Here is a 23,556-nt window from a genome sequence, read left to right on the forward strand (position 1 = left end):
TACAATACCGATAACACACACTAGTACAAATGCAATGGGATAGATTTCGAAACCTATTGCATTTCAAATGCTTGTGTACCCTTCCTCTTAGCAAAAGGACCAGTACCATTTACAATACCGATAACACACACTAGTACAAATGCAATGGGATAGATTTCGAAACCTATTGCATTTCAAATGCTTGTGTACCCTTCCTCTTAGCAAAAGGACCAGTACCATTTACAATACCGATAACACACACTAGTACAAATGCAATGGGATAGATTTCGAAACCTATTGCATTTCAAATGCTTGTGTACCCTTCCTCTAGCAAAAGGACCAGTACCATTTACAATACCGATAACACACACTAGTACAAATGCAATGGGATGGATTTCGCAGTTACAAAAAAGTTAGCTATTGCCATTTTGCATTAGAGCAATTTCTTTGTTTCTTAGAAATGAATAAAAAAAAAAATGTAATTTGCAATGCCAATAGCTCAAAATAATGTCATTGCGAGACCTATGGCATTGTAAATGCTTGTTTTTTTTAAGTAGCCATTGCAAACCTCACACTATTTCTGTCCTCCCAAAGACTTTGAAGTTTTGGACGAATACATATTACATTTGTATATTGTGATGTTTATGCCTCTTTTGTAACCAGAAAAAACATTACGTGCTAAGAACTCATACTCCGCCCTTTTTAATCTATTGCTGCTCTTTTTCTATTACTTCTCTTAATACCTCTCTTTTACTTCTACCTCTGTTTTTTCCTTGAATATGTTGATCCCTCCCTTGCCTCTTTCACATTATTTTCGTCATCCTGCTTTCATCCATTTCTTCCATTTACTTCACCTTTTCTTTTTGCTTGTGTTGCTTCCTACTTCTTTTAACTATTTCCACCTCTTTATTTACTTTATTTTCTTGCATTTTTTGTTACTTGTAAGTACGTCTTTTCCTAATCTCATGCCTTTCCTGTACTGTATTTATTTTTTCCAATTTATATTACAAATCTTCATTTCTTAACAGTGTTTTTTCCTGTCCTTATTTTTTCACTTCCTAAATTTTGTCTTTTGTTTATTCTTATTGACTTTTCCTTGTGCTGTCTGTTTCTTATGCTCGTTTAAAAAAATGTATTTGGTCTTATTTAATGCCTTTCTCTTGCAGGTTACACGAGCTATTTGTTTTTATTTTTCGCACTGTTTCCTTGTCATCATTTCTCCTTTTTCACTAGTTCTCTTTCTCACTGTGGAACTCATTCTCCTCCTTTATAAACTGTTTTCTATTTCTCGTGCTGTTATTATTTCACATTCATTTTCTTTCTTTCTTTTACATTTTCTTCTTGTTCATTATCATTGTTGCTCCCTTACACTTTTTTTCTCTATATTTCTGCCTACATTCTTTTTGATCTTTATACTTTCTTGCTTCTTCGTTTTAGTTGCTGCTTTACTCTCTAGCTCTTTGGTCTTTAGCCGTTGTTTTTGTTTCTCTGGGACTTTCTTTATTAGTTTGTCTTTCTTCTTCACTCTTCTTTCACACTCACTGGTGTTTTTCTCACTTGTTCTCGCCCTGTTTTAACCTGCACCCCTGTTACACCCTCCGTCTTGTCCTCCCACCGCAGTTCGACCTCATTCACTGTTATTCTGTCATGGTATATTTCTTCTTCCCTTTCAGTTTCTTCTTTTTATCATGGTTACACTTGTTCGCATATGTGGTAACCCTCTGGCACAGTTTATGTAAACATTCTAGCTTAATTCCTTGCACCTTCATGCTAGGCTCCCATCTCTGTTTGGTTTCCTCCTCCCCACTAGTGCAGTTTTACCCCATAGATTGCCCCAACCCTCTCTCACCTGGCTTGCTTTCTGACACCATTCAGTGTCTTTATCGGACCCGGTTTCTCTCCAGTACCCCATTTCACCCTGTTCTATTTTCCCACCTGTGCTCTAGTTCTCTTCTTTGGTTGGTTTCGCTCTCTCCTTAATTCAGTTTCTCTCTGCCCACTCATTGTCACTCAGATTTCCCAAGTCCTCCTTTGTTTCTCACTCTTGCTTTGTTTCTGGATCCCTCCCTTTCTCTTTCCCACTATTTAGCCCAGTCATAGTTTGTGTGTTTTATGGTGAAGATCCTCTCCCGAAGTTAGTTTTACCAATGCTGGTCTGTTTTCGCTGCCACTTCCTTTTACGCCGGTCTTGGTTTCCTCCCTCCCTTCAGCTCTGCCCCCCGCTCTGTGTCGTCTATCCTCTACTGTTGCCTCCCTCAAGCTCAGTGTCTCCATCATTTCCAGTCTTTCCTCCTGGTACCTCCTCTCCATCAATTTCTGTTTTCCCCTAAGGATCAATTTCTCCATCAATTTGTTTTTCCTTCTGGCTCAGTTTCTCTGTACATTCTAGCTCCATCAGTTTCTTCCCCCATCTTTATGCTTTCATTGCAGAGTCCTGCATGTTTTACTTGTTAACTCAGTTGTATGAGCTGTTATTCAAAGTGTATAAAGGAACGCAATGACCCTTTTTACAGCCTTAGGCGGCAGCAACGTCTATGGTACCATTATTAGTGCTTCAATATGTCATTGTGTTTTTATACATGTATACTCTTTTTGTTTTTGTCTGTACAGACCAGGAAGCAGAAGAGGAAGTGAATAACGGGCAAGGAAGCTACAAACTGGAGGGCTCTTGGCTCAAGCTGCGACAGTTCCATGGCTTGATCGTAAAGCGGTTCCATTGCGCTAAGCGCAACACCAAGGCTCTCTTCTCCCAGATCCTCCTGCCTGCCTTCTTCGTCTGTGTAGCGATGACAGTGGCCCTCTCAGTGCCTGAGATAGGTAGGTTTTTCTTCCCCTTTGACATTTACACTTCCTTGGATGTGGCTACCTCAGTGGTCTTACATGTTTTATAAATATTCTGCTAAGCTGGAAGTGTGCAGGAATGCATGCCTGTTGTAAAAATATAAAATGTACACAGTGAACAGTACCTATTTAGCATGCCGCACTTTGAAGCCACCTTTAACTAATGCTTACTCTTTTGGATTGATACATGTGTATCTGGGAGATGCAGTTGTACGCCCTTGGCGTTCCAGCTTAACAAAAACGATCGATCACCGTTTCCGGATAAATATAGGTAATATATTATTCAGTGGATTTGTGTAACCAATTGAAGTAGGGTTTAAGACCTTACACGCATTATTCATGTTTTTCTAGATTTCTTTTTCTGGTTTCTCAAAATATACATTCTTGGCGTTGATGAGGTGATGATTAGTACGGAATTCTACAGGATGCAGATGTGGAAACAACGTAGATGTATACAGGAATAATTCTTTATAATTGAAACCCCAGTTAACTAAATAGTTCAGTGAATTCATTTTTGTTTTAGCTATGTGGAACTAGCTGGACATCTTTGGCCTGATATTAGATTCACCTGAGATTTTTTTTGGCAATAATATACCATTTAAAATGGCAAATTGTTTTAAGGTTAAAAGCCTGAAAATGTTTGCTTCAATTTTTAAGTTCCCAAGTTGTTCCTTATCCGTGCAAGAGTGAATGTCATTGCACAGTGCACCATACACCTTGAACCAACTATGCGCCCTATTAAGAGCACAAATGATAGGCAGGAACACTTAGGTGAGAGAATGACTCTGCAAATGGGACAGATGAGAGCAAGTCGGTTGTAGATTTGGGCACACTAGGGCAGATTCCCTGAAGTATGGCCGATATTTAAAAAAGGAAATTCCTGTGCAAACACTGACTAAACTGGCATGTACCCGAATTGGAAGCTGGCATGTGTCTCTTGTGTAGCAGAAAAAGTAGCTGTGTGGCTTAAAAGTTGTCGTGTCGACCCCCCTCTGTCGAAAGGGGGTCTTACATACGCATCACCCTTCTGCAGGAAGAGAGGTGTCGTTAGCCAAGAGTCTCAGACTTTCATTACACTTTCGCAGATGGAAAACTATGCCGGATGTGATTCCCAAAGTCTGCTTCAGCACTTAAAGGACCTTCAAGTGAATTGGCGATGTGGAGATCTGATATTATTTCAAAGTCATTTGCTAATTGGACTGTGGTTGGACTATGCAAAATAGTCCTAAAAGTTGGGGAAACAGTCTTTACAACTTGATTTTTACATCGCAATACCTTTACCACACATTTATTACCACGCAAGTTATTCCCACGTAAAGGCCTTTACCAGCACGCCTTTACCATGCATTTAAGGTAAATATTGGTGCTTCCCCCCCCCCAGAGATAAAAAAATTAATATGAATATATGTGGAGTAGTGTGGCTCACTGGTTAGAGGCGGCAGGCCCGAGAGCAGAAGTCGGCCCGGGACCAGGGTTCAATTCCCGTCGCGGCAGGGTCGTGTACCTTGGTCAGCGGACTCGATAATTCTCGCTTCGGAGCTTACTCTAATCAGGGGTTCCACTCGGCAACTCTGGGCATTAGCTTGCCTAATCTCCACAACGGCCCCACCAATTCCGAGGATGCCTGGCTCCACCTTGGGGACTCCCAGCAAGGGACCATCCCACAGGGAAAGCCAGGACGGGTTCCCCAGAGTTATACAGCGCCAGGAAACCTATGGACGGGTAGCAGTGCGCTTTACAAGCTCAAAAACATTTACATTTACATTTACATAGATGTATGTATATATATTTAAACTTACCTTACTAATACTTACCTTGGTTAGACTAAAGGTGTGTGGCAGTTGCATGCGAGGTAAAAGCATATGCGTGCTAAATAATGTGGGGTAAAAACTGCATTGTAAAGGCGTGCTATGTTTTTACTGCTTTCCATTATACAACCAACATTTTGGAGTTGCACAAAATGTGCATTAGAGAACATTTGTGGTTGAGAATCACCTTCTGATCAAGCGCACATGCACTGTACATTTCTGCTCATTTCACTGCTGCAGATACACAAGTCACACTTACCACTGGAGCCACAAAGATGCTGCTGGGTGCTTACATAGATGTTGCTTCCAGGTGACGCTAGTAATAAATTTAAGACCGATACTCATGTTTTCAAGGTTCGATTGAGTTAAACCTAAGATATGCACACCCATAGGTATCACAAGGGCAAGCTACAACTTCCTCAAATACACTTCAACAATGTTAGAGGCTCTTACTTGTCACATATTATGGCTGCTTCTTTGACTAGCCAAATGTTCCCCTTTATGATCACTGTTTGAGAGCAACTTTCTTAAGGTTTTTTAGGGGGGGTTCTAACTACTTCACCCTAATCCGAACCTCTTGTCTTACCAGGAGACCTTCCTCCATTGATTCTGACGCCATCTCAGTATCACAACTACACGCAGCCCAAGGGAAATTTCATACCCTACGCTAATGAGGAGCGGTCTGATTACAGGTAAGTGTCACGCCGGCATTTCTGGCAGAGAAAGAGGGAACTTATGTAAGTGTCATGGTTACTAGGGCTGAAATAAGAGGCATAGGGCATTAAGGAAGGACACACACTAAGCCCAGCAGATATTATTGGTGGAGTTAGAGGCAAAATAAGAGAACCTGGAAATGTATACCATTGGAAAATCACACAAAGTTACTCAAAATAGTTTTGGGATGGTATGCAAAAAGAATCCGTATCTAACTAATGTTATTAAAAAGTGATTGAAATTCCCAGAACACTTTGCTTGAATGAATTTTACTGTTGCAATTAAAAACCTATAAACTATTGAAATTCCTTATTTAAAATTAATGGACAGCCACCCATGTAATGCACAAGTAACATCTTTACAGAGGAGATTCCACATAACATCACAAATTACAGAGTGGTGATGTCACTGTTGACATGAAATCAAGCAACTTGAGAAGATCTGCCACTTAAAGTTGCCTGAATAGTGCTGCATACCGGATTGCTTGAAAATACATCATCACATTACCCCACCCCTGAGGGAGCTGGCTCACTTTTTAATCCTGTATTCCATTCACGTGTTTATGCATAATCTATGCAAGATAAAACACCATAACATTTTTTACCTATCACTCTGGCATTTCCAGTTCATTCCACGTGCAGCACAAGCCAAATAATTCTTGACATCCCCAAACCAGGCAAAGAGAAGACGTGACAACAGCATTTGTCACCCTTCTACCCTTTTCTGTGAAATGATCCCACTACGAAACAAAGATTGGTCCTCTTTCTCTCTTCTAGTGTTCTGGAGAGAGACAAATGTCCCCCTCTTCTGTAGTTTTTTTACTTACAACTTCCAGAGACCCTCAATGCGTACATCCTACCAACATACGTCTACTCTAGTCCTCCAATCAACCTTCTCCTACGTTGAGCAATAGCCTCCAAGGTCCATGCTGCCTGTGTAATTGTGGAATCTAGAGACTATTCATGCAAACAGCTTTATACGTTTTCAATAATATATGTAAAAATGCATGTACATGCCCATTACAGGTATGGCTGTGCGCTTCAAAATGTTAAGTACCTCCCGCCCGAACTTGTATAACCTGTACAAATCACTTTGTATGCTTGATATCTGTAAACTGCTCAGCTGTCATATATGCTTGTTCCATATTTGTGAAATACACAAAAAAATAAGAAGTAAAGAATATCCAGTGCCATAATCTATGATGTTATAGATGTCACAAATGGACCACTTTTTCTAGTATGCTTGTTGACAGGTGAAATATTGATATATTCTCTGCAAGGACATTTTGATACTGACACTGTATACTGCAGCCATATGTATTGTCCGTCTCTTGTCCCCGCCATCCCCACCATGGACAGACTAGTCACACATGTATTAAGTGTTTCCTATTGGTAGGTCTATAATTAGTTGGAGTTGTTCTCTAGCTGTGTCCTCTTCCTCTGTTGCCCATCAGGGAGATGGCACTCTTTGTGCCAGTGATAGAGCGCGCAGGTCACCCGACCAACAATTTTACCACATACGTGTCGGGCCCATAAATTTCAATTTATCATATTTATTAATCGGGTAACCTTACACTCTACTACCAGTATCCCTTGTTCCTTCCTATTTTATTCCTACTGTACCCGACTTACCAATCCACCGTTACGGGTACCTATGATCACAATGGATCAGGGGGCTAGCTGTAAAAGAAAGGCAGACAACAAAATACCAACTGTAGTAATTTTTCTTTGCACTCATATAATGACCACAGACTCGAAGAAAGTTTTAAAACCTTTATCTAAACTTCATCAGATTCCGAGAACATAAGATTTACAGTAAGTAAGCAATCTATAACTAAGATTACAAAGAGCACGTATTCATAAAGGAAATAAATCAGGCAAACCATTTATGAGTCTAAAGGAAGGTAAGAACAGGGAACATGCTAATCAGAAATCTCAGAGTTTAGACTTTACGTGGAAATAACTAAAGACGGGAAAGATTTCGGAACATACTAGAATATCACAGTTAAAATATACCTTGATATATGGGAATGGAAAAGAACTTTGTGTTTGAAATACATGAGCTCTAAGATAACATATACCTATGGGAAGGGAAAAAGTGGAACACGTTAGAGTTTCAGGACCATCATTTAGTCCGCTTAAAAGGTAGAGATAAAACACATCTATTTTCATGAACAGAATAGAGAATTGAACTTAAAGGAAGGGAAAAATAGGAACATGCTAAAATAACAACGTTAATGTATGACCTTTCATTAAATGGTTTGCAGAAAGCATGGAAATCAAATATGCATGAGTATGACTTTATTGAAGCAAAAGAAAGAAACATAGAATTTTGCAGAGTAGACTTTTCAGCACTATATTTACCTAGTATGGTGTGAAGACCAACCCTGGCCATGGGTCCGTTAAGGACTGGAGAAACCCCAAAGAAGGACAGTCACCAATAGGACAGCAGGTGCAGAAGGGACACCCCAGGACAGGACAGGAAACCCAGATTAGGATCAGGACAGGACCACCAAGGTAAGACCAGCACCCGCAGTTCGGAAGCAACGCCTGCGCTCCACCCTCTCTGCAGCTATCAGTCAGAACCCCGATTGGGTTATCGAATTCACCAGCAAAGTGCTCCGCCAGCACTTAAGGTTTCCAAAACCCCGCTTGAGTCTATGGAAATTACAGACAGAGTGCTCCGCAGCCCTCTGTATCAGTCACCTATTTAGTGCGTTGGGTCAGTGACAGGTCAGCTATTCGGACAAGTCGGACAATTTCTCTAGCTAAACCTAGGCTAGTTATACTGTTTTCGGGTCAGTGTACCACCCCCCAAATGTTGCAAGTGTAAGAATCCCCAATTTCGATTGGTACTCAAGTAGGATAGGTCAACACACCAATCACATTTAATTTCTACAAGCCTACATTTACATGATCTGGGACCGCCTATTTGAATTTGGGGTTCCCATGACCTAACTCTCTTATTACAATAGTACATCTATGAATTATGATACATTGAAAACAATTCAGCTTCTTCTGCTAGGCGAAGGTGCATCTTCCCAGGCACATCTTGGCTGGGATTTCTGGTTGGCAAGTTTTCAATGCCACCGGCAGAAGACTGTCATGCGCAGAAAGGCTGTTCAATATGGAATCACGAGTGTTCCTCGGGCCCCAAATAAAACGATACATGAAAAGTAAGAGAAAACAATTTAGAAATACAGAAAAAGTGAATACACTGTATACCATGAATAGCTACTCTATACCCCTTACTTTATAATAACTATAGCGTTAGGGTGAATGCAGAACAAACAACTTTGCAAAAGCAGCTTTGCAAGCACAGAGCATATGAGAAGACAAAGCGGCCATATTAGCTGTATTGCGCATGAGCAAACATTTCCCACCAGAACTGCGAGTACGTCACGTCACGTGAGTGTGACCAACGCATGCGCAGACTAACTTCCCGCAAAGCAGCGGCCATCTGTAGTGGCAAGCGTTATTACGTTTTAGTAAACACATAGGCAAGCGTCTCTGGGACACCCAAATGTCAAAATAACGGGGAAATTAGTAAGACGAACATGTTGAGTTAATGCATTATAGTTATTCGAGGTTCATGAGTACAAGCAAGTCGCGTAACGTGCAAATTCTTGCTCCATCACCAGTTCCTGTCTTTCTCTTTTTCACCTTCTCAGTCCCACTCATATTGATCTGGCTCTTTCCACCTTCAGTCCCACTCAGATTAATCTGGCTCTTTCCGCCTTCTCTGTCCCACTCAGATTGCTCTGGCCTTCGTTTCTGCTATTACTCCGCTTCGGACTCCACTCCTCCACTTCTAAAGAGCCAACTAAAGAACTCTTTAAGACAGCAAAAAAACCTGCTAACATTCCTGATAATAATACTAACGCGATCTTTCTGTAACACTCTGGTTTTGTTTTTTCATGCCAAGTTTAGAGAGGTTTACAACATTTTCGCAGCGAACTCCTCTTCGATATTATGGTCTGATGGTGAGGTCTCCACTCTCTCCAAGCTGGAAACATTAGCTTCCTTCTTACCACTTACTGCAGATCAGGTGCTCAGCTTCATCAAGTCTTTTAAGTTGGGCTCCCCTTTGGACCCATGTTCTCCGAAAATAATACAAGTGGTTCCTAAAACTATATCAGTGCATCTGGCCGATAGCTTAAATTGAATGTTTAGATCTGGCTACTTTCCTACGGCTTGGAAAAAAGCATCTATCCTGCCTCTAGTAAAAAAAGGCAAACCTTTCCCCTTCAGACCATAGCACATATCGGTCCATATCTTACCTGTCATTCCTGGCCAACATAATTGAAAAGGTCATGAATCAAGCACTGGCTTCTTTCAAAAACACCAATTACTTGCTTGACCCCACTAAATTCGTCTTTAGGAGCAAGCACAGCACGGAGTCCACCTGGATTGTAGCACCTGAGAACATAATATCTAGCCTGGACATAGGAGGAAACAGTCTTGATGTTTTTGGCTCTCTTGGCACCTTTCGACAGGGTCAATCATGACTTTTAGATTGATCGTCTCCACTCCTTGGGAATCAAGGGAGTGGCGCTCGCTCTCTTAAAATCCTTTTTGTCGAAAAGGGAAGAATTTACTGCTTTGGACAAATTTGTGTCCGATCGTTTATCAAGGAGCGTCAGAAGACCATTTTCACTGCCCTTGTGCTATCCAAATTAGATTAATGCAATGCGCTGTACACCAATATGCAGAAAAAACAAGGGTGGCTGGGCCCAGTGGGAAGGAGGGTAGGCAGGGCCTCACTACTATGAACTAGAAATATTTGCCTATGCCTCCAAACTCATTACGGTACTCACAGATTCATGTACGAGTAAACAATAGTTTATTAGTTTACCCAAACAACAGTTTATGTTTTTCAATTAGTATTCAATTCATTAAAAAGGTATTCAAAAAGCAGACCTAAGACTGCTATCAACTTCATGTCATAGCCATACACACTTTCGAAAAACAATTTGTACATATATACAGTGAAACAACAAATAATTGACGTTTTCAACAAAAGATGACAAAAAATGACTTTTACCGTAAACACATTTCACCACGAAAACAGTTGAATAACATGGACAATTTGACCATACATAAAAGAAAAACTTTTTACAGAAAAAAGAGAGAGACAAGAATGTTATTTCAAACAAGTTCAACTCCCAGGTCCTGAACCTTATGTAATCAATTGAATATCAGGAACATTGCTCATTTTAGCATCATTAACATTGGCCAACTGGCCAGTGAAAAAAAGAAGGGGGATGCCGACGCGTTTCGAATCCAGATTAATGAATTGCTGGATTCTCGTCAGGGCAGTATGATTCTAATCCGTGGGAACTGTTTAAAATGAAGAACAAAACAGAATGTTTGTCAAAAAGTGGGTCCTCTAGCCACTCCTCACGCAACTAGTTTAGTGACAGAATAAAGCGTACCTTGTAATATTCTGCCCACAGTCGCTCCTATTTACATGAAAATGTCGTCTATGCCGTTCAGTTTACGCTGCAACAGAGTGAGATTTAGTCAAGTCTGGTAGGCGAAACCGTATTTACACATGGATATTCATCAAGTGTTTATTACCTGCACTATTCTTGAACACTATCGCAAGTTGTGCCGATGTCTTTCAGCATTTGGGGTTGTGCTCATGTCATTTCTGAAAAAACAGACAGAAGAGGGAGCGTGTTTAGATCCACTGCTCGCTCGATGGCGCACCAGTGATCACGGCCACTAGAAAGGAACTTACTTGAACACCGGTCCGCGGTTTTCAAAAAATGGGGATTCTGTTTCTTAGGACGTGATCGTCCGACACAGTCTAGCTTCGCAAATCTGGGGGAGTAAGGAGAGAAAGGTGTTAGCGCCCTGTTGCGCATAGTCCTTTCTCATTCCAAACGGTATCGAGGACCGATCTGCTGGCAGATCTAGTTGGCGGGTCTCAAGCTTACCGCAATTGTTCATGAACCTCCGCTTAGTGTCCTCACTCCAAACCGACACACTTAAGTTTGTGGATGTCGTGGCATTGCCGGTTTGGGAATCCCGGATCATGTGATCGGTGTAGGACCAATCAGAATTCGGAAGAGATTCTAATGCACTCTGGGACCTGTGGTTTAAATAAGCGATTGTTGTATGCACTGTGTATTTCACCGGGGTTGTCAAGCACAGATTATGATGCACTCTGGGACCTGTAATTTCACAAAAACAGGCAAATGTTTTATGCCCTGTTTATTTCGCTGAGGCTATTCAGACCCTTATTAACACCAGCAAGGACATCGCCTTCAGCCACACCACGGGACTCCAATGGACGGACCACAGCTGCGTCCACTTCAGCTTCAGAAGGACCACGCTCCACCATCACCAGCAACAGGCTCCCCGCAGAAGCTGGAACAAGATCACGGCAGACCAGCTCACTACGTCCTTGAGCAAGAACCCTCCCACCAGCACAACGAACCCCAGTCAAGCAGCCACCAACCTCACGAAATGGATCAGCGACTGCGCAGACGAACTCGCCCCGCTGAAGACCCCGCCGAGCAGACCCGGCAGCAAGAAAGCCCCATGGTTTAACGACGAACTCAAGAGCTCCAAGAAGAACTGCAGAGCCCTCGAGAAAACCTGGCGCACAGACCCAACACCAGACAACATGACTGCCCTCAAGCTCGCCACCCGAAAACACCACCAGCTGATCCGCGCCACCAAGAAAACCGCATTCAAGGAACGACTGGACAACAACGCACACAACAGCAAGGAACTCTTCAACATCGTGAAAGAGCTCTCCAACCCCAACGCTGGAAACGACATCACCCCTTCGCAAGACCTCTGCAACTCCCTCGCCTCCTACTTCCACAACAAGATCGCGGACATACACAACAGCTTCAGCACTCAACCAACGCACGCCACGACCGAACCACCGCCCCCCACCACCACCCTCCGCGCCTGGACCCCGATCAGCACCGAAGACACCATCCGCACGATGAACTCCATCCACTCCGGATCTCCGACAGACCCCTGCCCTCACCACGTCTTCAACAAGGCCGACGCTGTCATCGCACCCCACCTGCGGGACATCATCAACACCTCCTTCGACATCGCCACCTTCCCGGAGAGCTGGAAGCACGCCGAACTCAGCGCTCTACTCAAGAAACTATCAGCAGACCCCACCGACCTCAAGAACTACCGCCCCATCTCGCTGCTCCCGTTTCCGGCCAAAGTCATCGAGAAGACCGTCAACAAGCAACTGGCCGCCTTCCTCGAGACGAACGGATCCCTCGACCTCTCGCAGTCTGGCTTCCGGGCCAACCACAGCACCGAGACCGCCCTGATCGCAGCCACAGACGACATCTGAGCCCTGCTCGACAACGGAGAAACAGCGGCCCTCATCCTCCTGGACCTCTCCGCGGCCTTCGACACTGTCTGCCACCGCACCCTAGTGCAGCGCCTCAGCAACGTCGGAATCCAGGAGAAGGCACTGGAGTGGATCACCTCCTTCCTCACCGGAAGGACACAGAGAGTCCGCCTCCCCCCGTTCAGATCCGAGGCCACCGAAGTCATCTGCGGCGTTCCTCAAGGCTCCTCGCTCAGCCCAACTCTCTTCAACGTCTACATGAGCCCCCTCGCAGCCATCGCACGCCAGCACAACCTGAACATCATCTCCTACGCCGACGACACCCAGCTGATCCTCTCCCTCACTAACGACCCCGCCACCGCCAGAGCCAACCTGCACGAAGGGATGACAGAAGTAGCCAAATGGATGTCGAACAGCCGCCTGAAACTGAACTCAGACAAGACGGAAGTCCTCATCCTGGGATCCTCACCCTCCGCCTGGGACGACTCCTGGTGGCCCCCCGCCCTGGGCAGCGCACCCAAACCAACTGACCACGCACGCAACCTGGGCTTCATCCTGGACTCCTCCCTCTCCATGACCAGACAAGTCAACGCCGTCTCCTCGTCGTGCTTCCACATCCTGCGAATGCTACGCAAGATCTTCCGATGGATCCCCACCGAGACCAGGAAGACGGTCACCCAGGCCCTCGTTACCAGCCGTCTGGACTACGGCAACTCCCTCTACGCTGGAACCACCGCCAAACTCCAGAAGAGACTCCAGCGGATCCAGAACACCTCAGCACGACTCATCCTGGACATCCCCCGCCGAAGCCACATCTCCGGACACCTGAGAGACCTGCACTGGCTCCCGGTCAACAAGAGAATCACCTTCCGGCTCCTCACCCACGCACACAAAGCCCTACACAACCAAGGACCAGGATACCTCAACAGCCGCCTCAACTTCTACGCTCCCACGCGCCAGCTTCGATCGACCAGCCACGCCCTCGCCGCCGTCCCCCGCATCCGAAGAGCCACCACAGGAGGAAGGTCCTTCTCCTACCTGGCCGCCAAGACTTGGAACTCCCTGCCGACCCACCTCCGCCTGACCCAGGACCACCTCGCCTTCAGGAAGCAGCTCAAGACCTGGCTATTCAAGCAGTAGCGGACCCCCCCCCCCCCCAGCGCCTTGAGACCCTCCGGGTGAGTAGTGCGCTATACAAATGCTCTGATTGATTGAAAATGCTCTGATTGACTGTCAAACTTGAGGATTAAGTAAGCCTCCTTGCGCAACAACATTGCGTCAACGTCTTGATAATGTTTGGGGTCAATCCAAACCAGTGTGGTCCACCTGAGATCGTTCTCAGAGTGATCCTTACTGATAAAGTGTTCCACCATAGGGGCAGTCAGAACTTTTTTCTTTAGACGAGATCGATGCTGGGTAATTCTAGCATTGATGGCCTGGTTCGTTTTGCCTATATACACTCTGTTGCATGGGCAAACCACCGCATAGACGACATTGCGAGTCTTGCAATTAGTGAAGCATTCATGCTTCCATCTAATGCCATTATTTGTGAATGTGTCACCTTCTAGTGTAGTGGAACACGACACACAATTGCCACATTTGTGGTGCCCGCATATTGGTTTCAACTTCCACTGCGCGACAAGGTCACTTTTAGGTGATGGGATATGGCTGTCTGCTTTAATCAATTGTTGCCCAATGCTTCTGTTTTTACGCATAGCAAAAATGGGCTTAGAGAGGGGGTGCTCCAAAGTTTCAAGGAGATGCCAATTTTTTCGAATTATGTTCTTGAATTGGTTTGTGTGTTGGCCAAATGTTGTAACGCAAACCAATTGTTCCAAATCCTTCTTTTCTTTCTTTTTGAATAATGTTTCTCTTGGAGTAAATTTGGCCCTATTTTTTGAGTGTTTTAACAATTTTTTGGGGTACCCTCTCTCTGCCATCTCATCGCAGAATCTTGATGCATGACAGTCAAAATCACTTACATTCGTACAGTTTCGCCTAATCCTCAGCAGTTGCCCATAGGGCAAGTTATTTTTGAGTGATTGGGGATGCGAACTGGTGTAATGCAGGATTGTATTCCTGTCGGTTTCCTTCTTATGCAAGGAAGTCGTCAACTTCGTTTCGCTGGTGCCTACAGTGACGTCAAGGAAAGTCATTTCCTTTGGACTGTGATTCAGCACTAATCTTGTGGTCCGTGCTCCATTGTTCGTGATAAGGGCGTAAAGTGACGGGTGGAGTGCCTTTGATATATATATATATATATATATATATATATATATATATATTACATTACATTTCGCCATTGCATTTTATGTGTAAGGTGGGCTGTGTAACTGTTGAGTCTTTTATCTCCAAGTATTCAGTGTGAGGTCTTACATTTTTATATACACACAGTGCTACTGCATTTTCACAACTTTATAAAATATCTGTGAAAATGTATTCGATTTGAGCTGCATTAGCCTTTTTCCTCCATGTCTGTTTTTCATGAGAGCCTACTGTGTGTGAAAAGTGGTACTGCAGCCTTACAACTGCTCTTAATTTCTGTAAATATATATTGCTTCTGAGTGAAATGGAGCCCCTTCTCGACATCACCATTGGCTTCGGCAAGCAGCATAAGTTAAATTCCAGACATTAAGTATGGAAGGAAACACGGGGCGTGGCCAACAACATGGCCGAGTAGGACGTGAGCCTACGGAGCTCCGGCTCGAATCATTAATCCGTCTGCTTATACGGTAGCCCATAGTCCTAAAAACCGAGGATTCTGATTTGGCGAGGGTCCCTGTTTCCTCCGATGGTCTCGGGGACTGGTTCGGGCGCTTAGGGAACCTGATAAGTGTGGTGGTGGAGACGGATACGGAGCACCGGCAGTGCGGCCTAAGATGGCACTGCTGTGATCCGGCTGACGTTGAGGAGCGCAGGAGACGCTGTGGCTTGCGGAGACCCGGCAGCCGGGAGTGTGTGGCCCTGTCTAGGGTCGGTGGCGGTGGCGAAGGACGGACGACCCCGAACCGAGGTAGCCGAGACCCCACCTGCAGTGGAGGAGGGACCGGTGGAGGCCTAGAGGCCCCGAGAGAGCCTGTGGCGGCCTGAGGTGAGAGCGGCCGGACGAGAGAGCAGGGCCGGCAGAGGCACCGCTGACAGTTTCGGGGCCGCGTCGGGCTGGCTGGGGATACGCCAAAAACATCTGCTACGGTCGGGCGCGGATCCTGCTTGTGCCTGGATGCGGGAAGGCCCCCCCCACCTTCATACACTGGCTGTGGAGGCCGTTTGGGGCCCGGCAGGGTCCGGGGGGCTACGGGGTGAAGCCCCACACTGGAGAGGGCCTGCGAAGGGGGTGACAGTGATCCTTCTTGCGCGCCCCCCCCCCTGCCGCACACTGCCTGGGGAGCACAGGACTGGGCTGAGAGAAGGCCTCCTGGCCGGCCCGAGGAGCAGGAGAAGAGACCGGTCTGGCTGGAGGGACTGAGCAGACCTCCCCCACCTCCTCCTCCTTGGAGATACGGCTGCCTGGACAGGGGACAGTGGCTAGCCACAGCAGAAGGGCAACAGCGAGAGAGCGCTGACCGGACCACGGGAGCAGGGGGAGGAGGCGTGGTCGACGCCTCTAGCTACAACAGAGGTGAAGCCCTGGGGGGCCTATAGGTCGAACGTCCGCTGAGCGGGTGAGATAACCAATTCTGGTGGCTGGCTTCGCTTATTTTGCCCCCTCCTCTCCCCCCCTCCTCCTCTCCCGGGAGACGGACCACCACGGGGCTTCCTGTAGTAGACAGGGGACAGGCGTCGAGTGTCGCCTGGTGAAGAGCTGCAATTGAGGGCTGCACTGACGGGAGACGGTGTCGGGGGCGAGGAGCGGCAAGACCAGGAGGAGTCAGCGGAAAGCATAGACCAGGCTGCAGCGTGGCCAGTGGGCGGCGCAACATGGGCAAGAAAGACACAGAACTCAGGACCCCCCCGACAGGGGACCTTGGACCGATACACCAGAATGCCTCTCCCCCAGGAGACTGACTCGCCGGGGGTACGTACAGACACGGCCCTCTTGATGGGGGCTATACAAGCATCATGAGAGGACATACAGGGTGAACAACACTTACAACGCAACTTTTACATTGCAGAGCCTTTACAACGCAACCATTACAACGCAAACTATTACAACGCATTGCTCTGGGGGGCGCTCTAGGATAGGGAATAGGTTAATTTACTATCCAATAACCTTCCTTAGTGTCCACGGGGACTGGAGTTGGAATAGTAAATTAAACTATTCACTATCCAGCGCCCCCAAGCACTATGCGTTGTAATGGACTGCGTTGTAATAATTGCGTTGTAAAGGCATGCGATGTAAATGCATGCGTTGTAATGTCATACATCCGACATACAGGCATCCCGTGCGACCCTGGAAACCAAGATCGGGGAGGTGGACTCCAAGGTCACGCTCCTGCGGCAGGACTTTTGAAATTTGACGGAGCGAGTGACAGTGGCTGAGACGAGGCTGGGGGAGGCCGAAGACACTATTCAGGACTTGAAGAAAGGCTTGGCGGAGCTCCACTCCTCGCATAGACAGCTCCTGTGGGAGGTGGATGACGCAGAAAACAGAGCCCGGCGTAATCACCTCCGTTTTGTGGGATTTAGGGAAGGAATTGAAGGGAATAATATGGCGGAGTTTCTGAGATCCTGGCTGCTGCGCACTTTCCCGAAGGACAAGTTCTCGACCTGCTTTGTGATAGAGCGGGCTCATCGGGCACTGCTGGCAAAGTCGCCGGTGGATGCTAGGCCGCGGCCAGTCATTGTCCGCTTCCTGAATTTCCTGGATAGAGACATGATCTTGCGGGAAGCTCGGACACTAGGGGAAATCCGCCTGGAGAACACGCAGATCATGATATTTCCGGACTACAGCCAGGAGGTGCAGACACAGAGGCGCTCCTTTGAGGCGGTGAAGGCTAAATTGAGGGATCTTCGCATTCAGTACATGCTTCTTTTCCTTGCCAAGTTAAAGGTCATTTATAAAGAGCGAACGTACTTCTTTTCACATCCAGAAGACGCCTGGCAGTGGCTGGAGGAGCGCCCCCCCCCCCGCCTGACAAGACCTGCGGTGGGGGCTTGGGGGGCATCAGATGCTGGGAAACCTGAGGAGACCTTGAGGGGGTCGCCAAGGCCACAGAGGCTGAGGCAAACGTGTGGCAGTAGGACGGTGATGCCAACCCCTTACCCTGTAAAAGGATCAGTACAGCGAATGAGGCGGAGCTTGGCCTCCCTGGATCGGTTGATGGGCTCCAGGTTCCGCTGTCTTGCTGGAAACGCACGGTCGGAAAAGGAGGAAGAGCCTGGTGGTACTTCTTCGGATGGTGAGGCAATGGAAGAGCAATCTCTGCATCCCCTAGTAGTGGCAATCAATGAACTGGAACAGGATCCGGGCGGTAAGCGGGGACGTCGCAAGGGGACCACCCGGACTCTAATTCGTGAAAATAGGACACGATGGGCTGACCGAGTATGGACTAAGTGGTCGGGGAGCGCGCAAGTTGGACAACCCCTTATAATTTGCTTTGTTTTCTGGTCTAATGTTCTTTATTGTTTACATTTGCATGTACATATATCTGTGTAGGTTTCTTGGTTAACGGTCTTCAGAGAGGATTTCGGGGGGTCAGATTGGGAGGGCGACAGACCTCCTTCATCTGGAAGGCCTAATCTCGGTCATAAAATGACGATGGGACTGGAGGGGAGAGAGAGGTGGGGTGGGGAGGGGAAGTTACTCTTTTCTTGGGATTTGGGGGGAGGGCGGATCTAGACGAATCTGCACTAGAGTTGGAGTTGTTTCTTGGGGGGGGGGGGTTTGTTTCAGCATGTCATAATTGGGACAGTCATTCACACCTGGGATCCTGGAGCCTAACTGCCTCTGCAAATGTGAGTTTTGTGATGCGATGCCTTGTACATTACTAGATAGTCACGGGACGGAGGTCCAGACGGGAGGGGGGGACTACAGTCCTCACTTCGAACGTGAATGGCCTGGGCAGCAAAGTTAAAAGGGGTTTGGTACAAGCCTATGTGAAACGTGTGGGGCCTGATATTGTTCTGCTGCAGGAGACGCACCCTCGGGGTACCAAGTGTGGCTTCCTAGCGAGGGGTCCCTACAGAGTGCTGGCGCATGCAGGGTATACGATGGGCTCCATAGGGGTTGCTGTCCTGATTAAGAAGACTCCTCCTTTTGTGGTTGCACAGACCTGGATGGACCCATTGGGGACTTACGTGGGGGTGAGGGTAACATGGGGATGGCAGGAGCTTCCGATTGTTTCCATTTATGCACCGCCAAAACTACAGGCAAGGACAATGTCAGGTATTACAGACCTCCTACTGAATACTTCGGAAACCTTGCAGGTGGTAGGGGGGGACTTTAATGATGTCATGTCTTCTGCGCAGGACGGGTCAGGAGATAGACCTAGGGACGCAACACTAACTCCTTTGGCTAGAACTGTCTCCACCCTGGGTCTAGTGGACGTGTGGCGGTGGTTGCATCCAGACGATAGCCTTTACTCGTATTTCTCGGGGGCCCATGGGGTGTACTCCAGACTAGATTACATCTTTATGTCCAGGAAGGCATTATGTGTGGAGGATATGGCGGAGTATAAAGCGAGAGGTATAACGGACCACTCGCCTCTACTGGCAAGGGTGGGGGGGCAACGAAAGATGGGGGCAAAGAACTGGCGGCTAACAGCCTGGGATTTACAGAATAAGGATCTACTGAAGGGCCTGAGAGCGGATGTGAAGGTCTACATAACCGACAATGAGGGCTCTGTCTTGTTAGGGGTGGTCCTCTGGGAAGCCCTTAAGGCGGTTCTGAGGGACAGGGCTCAGAACAGACTAGCATGGGCAAAGAGGAAAGTGCAGTAAGAGGTATGGACTCTGGAAGCCCAGATCTTGGACCTGGAGAGCGAACATGTGGTCCATAAAGACTCTCGAACTCTTAGGCGGCTCCGGGACGCGCAGCGACAATATAGGGACTTGGCGACGGGTGAGGCAAAAGTGCTTGCAACTTTACATAGGCTGTACGATGTTGGGGATAAGTCGGGGAGACTCTTGGCTTGGTTGAGCAAGAAAGAGAGGGATGCCCGGTGGGAGGAGCAGTTGAGAGATGAGCCAGAACAGCTGCGGCGGACCGACACCCAGGTGGCTCAGACCTTTGCCGCTTACTACAGGGCCTGTTACGAGGCGGGGAACCTGGGTACACAAGAGGACGCGCTGAGATACATGCCCAAATCGACATCCCTGCTCTTTCGGAAGAAGATCAGCGGGATCTAGAGGGGTGTATATCCATAGATAAAATTAAGGAGGCCTTGACTAAACTTCGTCTGGGGAAATCCCCTGGCCCTAACGGGTTTCCTGCCGAATTCTTTAAAAAAAACAGCGGATCTCCTTGCTCGCCACCTTTTGGCACTATTTGAGGGAGCGGCTCAGGAGGGTACGCTGCCACCTGACTTATGCATGGCCACAATTATCCCTATGTATAAGGCAGGGAAGCTCCCAGAGGACTGCGTGTTGTACCGCCCCATATCGCTTCTTAACGTGGAGGTTAAACTCCTAGTAACAATTTTAGCCCTTAGATTACGGCGGGTGATCCCTAATCTTGTCCATTTAGATCAGACCGGCTTTCTGCCAGACAGGGCAACCAGACTGAATCTCAGAAGGACCCATAACTGGTTGATGGAGGTGCATGCTCGACAGGACCCTCACTTGTTTTTATCCCTGGACGCTGAAAAGGCGTTTGACGCGGTACACTGGCCCTTCCTTGAAGGAGTGTTGCTCCGGTTCGGTTTCGGACCTAAGTATAGGCAATGGGTGCGGCTATTGTACACGGACCGAAGAGCCAGAGTTAAGGTCAACGGGGTGTTATCTGAGGATTTCCCTATAAGAAGGGGGACCCGACAGGGGTGCCCCCTATCCCCGTTGCTCTTTGCCCTAACCATAGAGGTGGTGGGATGCGAGATTAGACAGAACAAGAATATCCGGGGTTTTAGAATCGACCAGTCCGACTCACACGAAGAAAAAAAATCGTTGTACGCGGACGATGTTCTACTATATATTACTCACCCCGCCATCACAATTCCGGCCCTGTTCGCGGTACTGTGCCGTTATGGTGCCCATGCTGGCCATCAGATTAACTGGCATAAATCCATCCCCTATGACCCCCGGGGGGGAGTGGACTGGTCCTACTTGCCTGGGATGCTGACAATTACGGACGGGGGTTTGTGTATTTGGGGGTGTATATGACATTAGATAGGAACATCTCCTTCAGGAGGAACGTTCAGCGGGTGTTGGATAATTTTGCCGAGGATGCTGCTAGATGGAAGGTGCTCCCTCTCACGATTTTGGGCCGTGCAGCCATGTTTAAAATGATAACATTACCGAGGTTTTTGTACGCCCTTCAGAATGAATACTTCCCGCTCCCCCGCCATGTTTTTAATGATATGAATGCAGAGTTGGGATCCTTGCTGTGGCTAGGGAAACAGTCCAGAGTAGCACTGCGGACTCTGCAGCGGAACCAGTATAATGGTGGAATTTCGCTGCCGAACATCGAAGCCTATTACTGGGCGGAACATCTTGCCCCCATCAATGAATGGTTGCATGCCCCGGCGGGGCATCCCACTTACGTCCTAGAGAGGAGAACCATAGCGCGGCACACCTGCCTTTACTATATATATGGGGGCAAGGGGAAGGAACGGCTGCTGTCGGCCACCAGGGTCACTCTGGTGATCTGGGAGAGGGCGACCGGGTTAATAGGCTGGAAGCATACACCGACAAAACAGACCTTGATATGGCACTGTACTTGGCTGAAGGAGCTACACAAGCTTCGTGGGTTCCAGAGGTGGGACAATATTGGTATTTCCAGACTGGGGGACCTGTTGAAGAGGGGGGAGCTAAAGTCCTACCAAGCTTTGAGGGCGGAATTTGGGCTGCACCACACACAGTACTATAGATATGCGCAGCTGTGACACGCATGGTGGGCGGAGAAGACTCTGGTGGGGTCCTTGCCGGAGTATGCACCACTGGAGGGGCGATTGCTACAGGAACACATTTCGTGCAAGGCAGTCTCCCTGACATATAAAACATTGATCAACAATGTACCAGATGGACTCGTAAAACTCAAAGAATTATGGGAGAGGGATGTGGGGGAGATGGATACGGTGGATTGGGATACGGCCCTGATGCACCCGAGGGAAGTTGCCATCAAGTCCCGCCTACGGCTTATTCAGTTTAAGATCTTGCATAGAGCCTATTACGATAGGGTACGCCTACACCTTATGGGGAGGATCGGCGACACAGGGTGCCTCAGATGTGGAGAGGGGGTATTTCTACCTCATTATTTGGCAATGTACCAGCATATAGCAGTACTGGGCAGAGGTCTTGAAGGGGCTGAGTGAGGTTGTGGAGGTCGCCCTACCGCTAGATCCCAAATTGGTTCTGCTAGGTATTACGATGATGTTGACTTGAGCCGCCCACTCCTGATCTTCAAAGTTCTGGCTATGGTGGTAGCTAAGAGAGATGTGGCGAAGGCGTGGGAGGCTCCTGCTCCGCCAAGATGATGAATGGAGAAGGGGTATGGACCTGTACATGGCCGCAGAGAGGATTACGTATAAGGCAAGGGGATGCACTAAGAAGTTTAATAGGGTGTGAGGGAAGTGGCGCCGATATCATGGCCTGGATGGAGGACTGTGAACCAGAGAGGAGGGGAGCTTGGCTGCTTCGGTTGGGGGGCGGATTTATTTGGGTCTGTGAACATATGATTTTGGGGGAGGGGGAGATGAAGGGTGGTGGTTGATGGTCTTATGTGACATGCCAGTTGTGTTTATGCACTTTAAAAAGCAAATAAAAACATTTAAAACATTTTTTTTAAAGTATGGAAAGAAACAGATGAGCTTAGTAGAGATAGAATTTCACTAACCTTGGGTTTTCCAGTGGACCATAATGGTTGGGAAAGCTTGGGGAGAGTCGCAGATTAGAAAGTTTTGATGGGTGTTGCATTAGGTAGGAGAACAACTAGTACCCACACGTGCCTAATAGCTTTGCCCTGCCATGACTTGTATAGTACATAAGCATTGTGCTGTGGATTACATTACCATGTCAGAAGGAGGCAGACCTTAGTCAAAATGTTGGCTTTTTCTTTCAACCCATTGAACAGATTTCTTCTCGTCTCTTTCCCTCTCAGGATAAAGCTGTCCCCTGATGCTAGTCCTCAGCAGCTGGTTGCCACCTTTCACCTTCCTTCTGGCATCGGTGCCACTTGTGTCTTGAAGACCCCATTCAACAGCACATTGGACCTACTTGTGCAGCCTCTCAACCTCAACAGTCATCAATCCAAGATGCTGGCAGCCAAGTTCTTCGATGCTATGTGTGTGGACTCATTCACCCAGGGGCTGCCCCTCTCCAACTTTGTTCCTCCTCCCCCATCACCGGCTCCATCTGATTACCCGGTTTCATTGGATGATGATCTGTTGCGCTTGTGGAATGCTACCATGACTTATTCTACACCTGTTAAAGGTAAAGCCTGTTTGAGGTGACTCTGCTGCTTTTCTTCAAGGAGGGCAATGGGCATATTTGGAAATTTCACAAGTGGACCTCCGTGTGCCAGATAATAACACACAGTGTTGAGTCTTAGCAACTCTTACTCACTTTTTTAGCTGTTGCACACAGACATTTTTCATAACCCTGCAGGTGTGGAATGTATCCCAGTGAGTTAGTGCACCGGCTGCACAGCCATTTTAGCAATCTATAGGGGCTAACATTCAAATTCCAGCAGGTTGGTACAGGTTTCCCCGATTACGAGTTCATGATCTGAGTAATATATGTTATTTGCAATGCTACCAAGATTCACGAATGGAGGTAGCAGGGGATT

The 23,556-nt window shown here is 47.2% G+C and overlaps 1 protein-coding gene across 1 annotated transcript in view; it reads left to right on the forward strand.

The window, feature by feature from the left end:
• The window catches only part of ABCA2 (ATP binding cassette subfamily A member 2), a 693,258-nt gene that overhangs the window by 506,217 nt on the left and 163,485 nt on the right, over nt 1-23,556 (forward strand). The window contains exons 28-30 of the mRNA XM_078642051.1: nt 2,590-2,796; nt 5,218-5,320; nt 22,870-23,201. Of these exons, the coding sequence (XP_078498177.1) occupies nt 2,590-2,796; nt 5,218-5,320; nt 22,870-23,201 (642 nt within the window). The remainder of the gene's footprint in view (nt 1-2,589; nt 2,797-5,217; nt 5,321-22,869; nt 23,202-23,556) is intronic.

The sequence above is a fragment of the Lissotriton helveticus genome, chromosome 5_1 (genome assembly GCF_964261635.1).
Source record: "Lissotriton helveticus chromosome 5_1, aLisHel1.1, whole genome shotgun sequence".
Lineage (NCBI taxonomy): Eukaryota > Metazoa > Chordata > Amphibia > Caudata > Salamandridae > Lissotriton > Lissotriton helveticus.